The sequence below is a fragment of the Eucyclogobius newberryi genome, unplaced genomic scaffold (assembly GCF_026437365.1).
Source record: "Eucyclogobius newberryi isolate DKJ021-1_F unplaced genomic scaffold, fEucNew1.0.hap1 SCAF_1, whole genome shotgun sequence".
In the NCBI taxonomy this organism is placed as follows: Eukaryota; Metazoa; Chordata; class Actinopteri; order Gobiiformes; family Gobiidae; genus Eucyclogobius; species Eucyclogobius newberryi.
Window position 1 is genome coordinate 7,602,988 of NW_027315723.1, and position 8,111 is coordinate 7,611,098.

The 8,111-nt window shown below is 43.9% G+C and overlaps 1 protein-coding gene across 2 annotated transcripts; it reads left to right on the forward strand.

Annotated features, from left to right (window-relative positions):
- The first annotated feature begins 1,463 nt into the window (after positions 1-1,463).
- Positions 1,464-8,111, forward strand: rd3 (retinal degeneration 3, GUCY2D regulator). 2 transcript variants are annotated; one of them, XM_072454822.1, is made up of 4 exons: positions 1,464-1,541; positions 6,450-6,746; positions 7,331-7,687; positions 7,919-8,111. In XM_072454822.1, exons 2-4 carry the CDS (start codon positions 6,454-6,456, stop codon positions 8,073-8,075), a joined length of 807 nt encoding a protein of 268 aa, XP_072310923.1. In that variant the 5' UTR covers positions 1,464-1,541; positions 6,450-6,453; the 3' UTR covers positions 8,076-8,111. The 2 variants fall into 2 exon arrangements, with proteins under 2 accessions (XP_072310923.1, XP_072311007.1); XM_072454906.1 differs by having other exon boundaries at positions 7,331-8,111.

The following is an 8,111-nucleotide window of genomic DNA, read 5'->3' on the forward strand; positions in this document are numbered from 1 at the left end:
CCACGTTATTTGCCGTTCTAAAGCTTGAATGTTTATTTAGGGCTGTTGTATTGAAATTGGTAAAGAGTATTGAACCTGAGAATCAAAATCAAGAAATGTTGATTGTGTCGCTTTAGTTTGAAAATACTTCATTGAAACAGACGGAAACTCATGTTTGGAAAGGTTTTTGTTGCCGGTATTAATTAATATTCAGTCAGTAAATATATCAATAAATCAATAAATAGGTGTCTAATTTGTGTCACCCATAAACCCCTGTATTTATCTCCTCCTTCTCTCCCTCTCTCTCTCTCTCTCTCTCTCTCTCTCTCTTTCTCTCTCTTCCTCTTCTTCTCTCTTCCTCTCCCCCTCCTCCCTCCCTCTCTCTTTCTCTCTCTTCCTCTTCTTCTCTCTTCCTCTCTCCCTCCCCCCTCCTCCCTCCTCCCTCCCTCTCTGATCTGGGGTCAGTCCGGGGTTCACTTCTACAATGCCATGTGCCTGAAGCAGCTGTGACTCATGTGCTTTTCCCTCCTCCAGCGCACACAAATCTGCATCCGCACATCCTTTCCTCCATCCATTCATTCACTCTTTCTTTTCTTTCCTCCCTTTGTCCACCCTTCCCTCCTCCTCCTCCTCCTCCTCCTCCTCCTCCTCCTCCTCCGCATCATTATCATCATCATCATCATCATCATCATCATCATCATCATCATCATCATCATCATCATCATCAGTGTGTGGGTTCTACTCATCAACTATTCTTCTCACCTTTTTCTTTCAAATCTCTCTCTCCCTCTCTTCCTCTCTCTCTCCCTCTCTCTCCCTCTCTCTCTCTCTTCCTTTCTCTCCCTCTCTCTTCCTCTCTTCCTCTTTCTTCCTCTCTCTTTCTCTCTCTTTCTTTCTCTCTCTCTCTTCCTCTTTCTTCCTCTCTCTTCCTCTCTCTCTTCCTCTCTTCCTCTCTCTTTCTCTCTTCCTCTCTCTTTCTCTCTCTTTCTTTCTCTCTCCCTCTCTTCCTCTCTCTCTCCCTCTCTCTCTCCCTCTCTCTCTCTCTTCCTTTCTCTCCCTCTCTCTTCCTCTCTTCCTCTTCCTCTCTCTCTTCCTCTCTCTTTCTCTCTTCCTCTCTCTTTCTCTCTTTCTCTCTTCCTCTATCTTTCTCTCTTCCTCTCTCTTCCCCTCTCTCTCTCTTTCTCTTTTCCTCTCTCTTTCTCTCTCTCTCTCTCTTTCTCTTTCTCTCGCTCTCATCTGCCTCTTCACCTGTAGCGGATTATTGTGAACCAACAGGCTTATCCGGCGTCTCCATGGCAACGGGACTAATCGCGCGCCTACATCAGCTCGTTTTGTTTTCCCCTTCTTTACGCAGGCACCGGAGCACACACGGTCCACGGGAGTCCCACCGGAGAGCCCCTCCTCCCGACAACAAGCGCAGGCAGGTCCGCCGCTGAGGAGAGACACGGAGAGAGGGCCCCCGGAGCACAGCAGAGGCCCCGACACGTCCAGTGGGAGACGCGGAGAGGAGCGTGCGCTTTTCCCGTTGCAGCGCCGAGTTTGAGCCCGGAAAAGTTGAACAGGTGAGAAAAGTATCTTAATGTTTGGGGAAGGATTATTAAGGCTTTTGTTTATGGTAATTTAGGCTGTTGAATGTGGCGTTGATTCAGTTGTGAGTCAAAAAGTTGTAGAAGGCCAACGTTTGTTTTCACAGGCTGTGAGACTGATTTGAATTGATTAAATTGATGCTGAAAAGTGACAGAGGAGCAAAAATGTGAGAAAAGGGATAACAATGGAGATTATGGAGACTATGTAGTTTTGATCTCTGATGTCTAATTTGCGTCCCACAGATTGATAATGGCTCTTGGATGAGAGTCAAAATGTTCTGTTTCAGATGACTACAATTAAATCCTTTTCTACAGACCTGAGAGATTTCATTTTAGTTATTTAGTGCACTAAACATGGTCTTATTTTCAACATTTCATAGATGTAGCATATTCTAATACACCCAAATAAATTACAGCACAACAGGATGTAAATCTAAAATAATGCTCAGGCCCACACGCAGCTAACTCTCCTCTCTCTAATCTCCAGCTCAGGCCATAATCCATCCTCTGTCCCACCTGTTTTCATATATTTATTTTAATTAGGGTTTAGTTCAAGTTGAGATCAGGTTAGATAAAGGTCAATAAATAAACAAAATAGAAATGTTATTTATGACTCTATTCTTATTGCTACTATAGTCCTGTTATCACTATGGTTACTGTTGACGACCAGGTGCCACAGTGACAATAGTGTTTACTGTTGTGTGGGCGTGAGTGGTGGTCAGAGATGGCAAAGGTTGACAGCCTCTCTAAAATAGCTAATACGATGCTCATAAGAACCTGTTTTTCTTTATTTTTATCTGTCCACCTTAATCCTTGCTTTAGACCTGGGTTGTTGAAAATGTAGGTTATTGTAATGCTTAAGTACAGAGAAAACACAATCACAATAAGCAGCCAGTGGCACTACATCTCCACTTTGACTGATTACGCAGTGGGACAAGAGCAGGCACATATGAGGGATTCAAACTGCTGCTACTGTGTGGAAATAAAAGGCCCAGATCCCCCTGGTTCAGTAGATTCCACTGTTGGACCAAGGGTTGTGCAGCTGGAGTAAGATTAAAGCTGTAGCTGAAGCTAATCAATGTAAATGTATGCAGAAAAGCCATAATTTAGTACAAGATGAGGCGCAATGTTGTTAACGGCTGTTTATGTTACCTTAGAGATGGAGGGAGGGATGGGAAGAGGCGGCTTGTTGATCCGTGGTCCTCTCCAAAATGTCAAGAAATATTCTATGGAGGATTAGGGGTTATGGTGAATTATTATGATCAGATTTAGAATTTTAATTGAAGGTGAATTGCTCAGTCTTTATTTTTAATAGTTTTATTCAAATTTTCAGTTGCTGAATTTTGCAGTATTTGTTTTCAATGTGTTTGAATAAAAATATACATTTACTGCTGTAAATAAGAGTGTTTACTTTTTCCACTATTATTATTATTATTATTATAGTTTATTTTTATTTTAAAATTTAAAATTTAAAATTTAAAATTAAATTTGTTTAATTTTTAATTTTTAATTTGATTTAGATTTTTTGATTTGTAATTTTTTTTAATTTCTATTCCTTATTAAGAATATGAGAGGTTTTGTCTTTAAGAGTTTTGTTTAAAATAGTTTTTCTATTAAGAGTGTTTTTTAAAGCTTCCTATAAGTTATCTGTTCTTTTACTCCTGCATCTACTTGCATTGCAACACCGAAATTTCCCCATTTCCCGGTGACTTGAGCTGCGGGCGGGGTACGCCCTGGGCAGGGTATGCCCTGGGCGGGCAGGGTCCTGGGCAGGGTACGCCCTGGGCGGACGCCCTGGGCAGGCAGGGTCCTGGGCAGGGTACGCCCTGGGCGGGGTCAGCTAGTCGTAGGGTAAACTTACTAGTTGCTGGAGAAACTGTGGCGTTATCATTATGTGATTTGGGACTGATTCTTCAGAAATGTTGAACTGAATATAAAGCACTTCAAATTATCTTCAATATTAACATCCAATTGGACAATGTGTATCTGGGACACAAAACCCCTGTAATGGAATGATTAGATTAAAATGATAATAAAAAATGTAACAATTGCTCTTCGGTCCGATACAAATGCAAAACATGTGGTTTGCAGATTACCTCCCAAATAGAGCTGGAGCTGTTTCGGCTGATTTCTATCTGGATTTTCTCATCTTAACAAAGGGTCCCTCAGGGGTCCATTTTTGGACCACTCCATTTTACAATTTATATAAACTCATTGGTCATAATCTAAAACATAGTAGCATCCACTTGCAGATGATGTAATCTATATGCTAGAGTGCCTTCTGCTGCACAAGTGAATCACACTATTAATGAATTGAAGTAAAACCAAATGTGCCAAAATACACTCTAGTGACACAAAACATTGATCTATTCTTACGCTTGATGGTAATTATGATTGAACAATACATCTGGATCAATGATAAACTCTCTTTCAACAAATAATCTTAAAGACAGATTCATTCTTCTTTAGAAATAAAAAAAGTGTTTTCCGGATTATTGTAAAAAACAGTTGGTCCAGGCAACATTTCTATCAGCTCTGGATTATGATGACATTATATATATGTATTCTACAACAACAGTCTTAAAACCTCTGAACTCATTTAGCTCTAAGATTCAGCTCTAGGTTCAGTTCTAAGGTTCAGCTCTAGGTTCAGCTCTAGGTTCAGCTCTAGGTTCAGCTCTAGGTTCAGCTCTAGGTTCAGCGCTGAGGTTCAGCTCTAAGGTTCAGCTCTAGGTTCAGCTCTAATATTCAGCTCTAGGTTCAGCTCTAAGGTTCAGCTCTAAGGTTCAGCTCTAGGTTCAGTTCTAATATTCAGCTCTAGGTTCAGCTCTAGGTTCAGTTCTAATATTCAGCTCTAGGTTCAGCTCTAGGTTCAGTTCTAATATTCAGCTCTAGGTTCAGCTCTAGGTTCAGCTCTAAGGTTCAGCTCTAAGGTTCAGCGCTGAGGTTCAGCTCTAATATTCAGCTCTAGGTTCAGCTCTAGGTTCAGCTCTAAGGTTCAGCTCAGGTTCAGCTCTAGGTTCAGCTCTAAGGTTCAGCTCTAGGTTCAGCTCTAGGTTCAGTTCTAATATTCAGCTCTAGGTTCAGCTCTAGGTTCAGCTCTAAGGTTCAGCTCTAAGGTTCAGCGCTGAGGTTCAGCTCTAAGGTTCAGCTCTAGGTTCAGCTCTAGGTTCAGCTCTAATATTCAGCTCTAGGTTCAGCTCTAGGTTCAGCTCTAGGTTCAGCTCTAAGGTTCAGTTCTAAGGTTCAGCGCTGAGGTTCAGCTCTAAGGTTCAGTTCTAAGGTTCAGTTCTAAGGTTCAGCGCTGAGGTTCAGCTCTAAGGTTCAGCTCTAGGTTCAGTTCTAAGGTTCAGTTCTAAGGTTCAGCTCTAGGTTCAGCTCTAAGGTTCAGCTCTAAGGTTCAGCTCTAAGGTTCAGCTCTAAGGTTCAGCTCTAAGGTTCATTACGGGAGAAGGAGACAGAACTCATCACTGTGAATTATATTCTAAAGTATGAGGGAAGTCATTGGATGCAAGAGAACAGCTCTGCATTTTGTTTATCTATAAAGCTCTCATTGGGTTGTTTCCTGATTATTTGACATGTTTACTGAACATCTGATCAGGTATTCATCCATCACATCACATTCTTATCTCAGAGTCTCATCATATTAACACAGAGTTAGGAAAACGTTGTTAAAGGGCTGTAATTTTGGAAACAAATTGAAAAACAGAAAATCAAACAATGCTATTGCTCTGTATATTGTCCATATATGGTGAGAATGTCTTTCATTATCACCATAATAATGAAAGACATTATTATGGTGATAATAATAAAATAATTCAACCTCTTCACCTCAGCTTTAAGGTCGGGAAGGGAACAACATAGCACCATGGCCCCGCCCCATGGAAAAGGTTAATGCTACCTCAGGGGCAAAACATTGCCCAAAGTCTTTTTAAATGAAGTTAATCAAAACATGAACTCAAAGAACTTGTTAAAGACTATCCACAGTGCAAATGCTCTTGTTTTAAATGATTGTATTCCATATTTTGTGTGTTTTTATAAATGTTTTGTTTTATTGACATTTTTTAAAATGTTGATATTCTTTTTCTCTTTGTGTTGTGTTTTGTACTCTGCAGGCACTCTGCAGGTTCTCTACAGGCACTCTGCAGGTTCTCTACAAGCACTCTGCAGGTTCTCTACAGGTACTCTGCTGGTACTCTGCAGGTTCTCTGCAGGTACTCTGCAGGTACTCTCTATTGTAAAGTAGAGTTTCTCTCATTGAGCTTTTTTCCCTCTGTTATCACATTACTTACATGTATATAGAGCATTTGAGACTGTGGTAAATATAATGTTGACTGTTGACTTTGGTCTGGTATAATCTGGTCGAAAAGGAACCACAATGGTTATATTTACAAGGAAACCAAAAATGTGATAATTATCTGTTACTATTCTAATCAGATCTAATTATTGGGTTTACTGATTATTAGTTAGCTGAAGGCAATAAAGAAATGTACCCAAAGTTTTATCTGGGGCTTGGATCCAGCCTCTTCGCCCCCTTTGTAATAAGTATTTGGATTAAATTAATTTCCGTTAGCAAAAATATCAAATTGATAAATATAAAGACTGAAAGCAGAGTAAGTGCAGCCTCAGAAACATGCAATAAAACTGTCCTTGTGCTGAGAGCTGAAGGCCTCATGTTCTCTTTCTCTGTGGCCTTGGACACTGCTGCTCACAGGGACCAGTCTTTAGCAGTGCTCACCGGTGGTGTAGTGGTTTCAGGTGTTGCACATGTTGTTATTACCACCTTGAGGTTGTGGGTTCTGCTCCTGGACACAATTTAAAAAAAAAATGTCACACTTACAGCTGCCCTGTCAAATAAAGCCTCAATGCTGTGTCCTCCTACAGGGCCATGTGGTGGTGGTTGTCATGGGGGGCCGAGGAGCCATACAGGGGCCCCTGCAGAGCCCCCTCAGAGGTGGTGTGTGACACTCTGATGCTGGAGCTGGCCTGGCAGTGCAAAGAGGCTGAGCGGATGCACCGGGAGAGGGAGAGCCACTTCCAGCGTCTGCGCTCAGGGGCGGACTACAGCTGGCTCGTGAGCGCCCCCCGGAGCACCCACAGCCTCAGCACAGGGGAGAGGCTGGGGCTGGAGGACATGTGCTCACGCGTGCCCCCCTCGCACTGCGGACTGGTCATTCTCAAGTAAGAGCCAGTGGAACATAATTTGATCAATATTTCAATACATTTCATATCTTTCTTACACATTTCACTACTACACCTACACCCTACTGCAGTCCTGTTTTCTGTACGGTCAGACCAGATTCTCCTCTTGCACACATGTCCATCTGTTGCTGCTTGTCTTACCCTGTAGCCATGAGCACTTCAGCTAGAGGTTAGTGTAATCAGCAGTCTGAAGAAGAGTTACAGTAGAATTTGGAGAAGGAGGGTGAGAGGGGATAGAAATGGGCCAAGTCAGGAATTATTCATATGAAAATGTTTTGTAGTTGAATAAAGATATGCTTGGTAGACAATAACTGCACATTTGGAAGTGGACACGTGTATATGCATGAGAGAAGGTGCAAGTACATGTTTTCTGTGAGGCACTATATTTTGCAGGGTAATAGTTTACAGGCTTTTGGCTCAATTGTTTAGGATTTATCATTGAAATGACTCTTAGCTAACTGGATGATAAATCAAGACTCAAGAGTTTAGTTTTCACAGTTGACACGTAAGTTAACATGTACGGAACAATAACAGTATTGTAAATCCGAAGTGCTTGTGCGCAGGTTCCGGGAGGCCGTGCAGGCCCATGAGCCGGAGGTGCAGGAGGTGTCAGAACTGTTCCGCTCCGTGTTGCTGCAGACTCTGGAGCAGGTGAGAGAGGAGCAGGAGGCCCAGAGGCTGACCCAGCAGTGGAGCAGCCACAAGCGCTCTGTGTCCCTGGTCAACTTCAGGTCCCGCCTCAGGATCAACCCCTTCGGCAGCACTGTGGGGCTCACCTCCGCAGCAGAAGGAGACCAGCAGGGAGCGGGCCTGAATAACCTCAAAACCGTGTCCCAGGATGTGGAGAGGGGCGTGGACCGGAGCCAGAGGGTGTGGAGCATGCCTGACTTTCAGCACCAGAGCAGCAGCAGCAAAGTGCTCTGACCGGGACAGGAGGGTGACAGGAGGGTGACAGGAGCGGGACAGGAGCGGGACGGGAGCAGGACAGGAGTGGCACAGGAGCGGGACAGGAGTGACACAGGAGCGGGACAGGAGTGGCACAGGAGCGGGACAGGGGTGGGAAAGGATCGGGATAGGATCGGGACAGGAGCGGGACAGGATTGGGACAGGAGGGGGATAGGAGTGGGACAGGATCGGGATAGGAGGGGGACAGGAGCAGGACACGAGCAGGACAGGAGCAGGACAGGAGCGGGACAGGAGCGGAACAGGAGCAGGACAGGAGCGGGACAGGAGGTGGACAGGAGCGGGACAGGAGGGGGACAGGAGCGTAACAGGAGTGAGACAGGAGGGGGACAGGAGTGGCACTAGAGCGGGACAGGAGCGGGACAGGAGTGGGACAGGAGC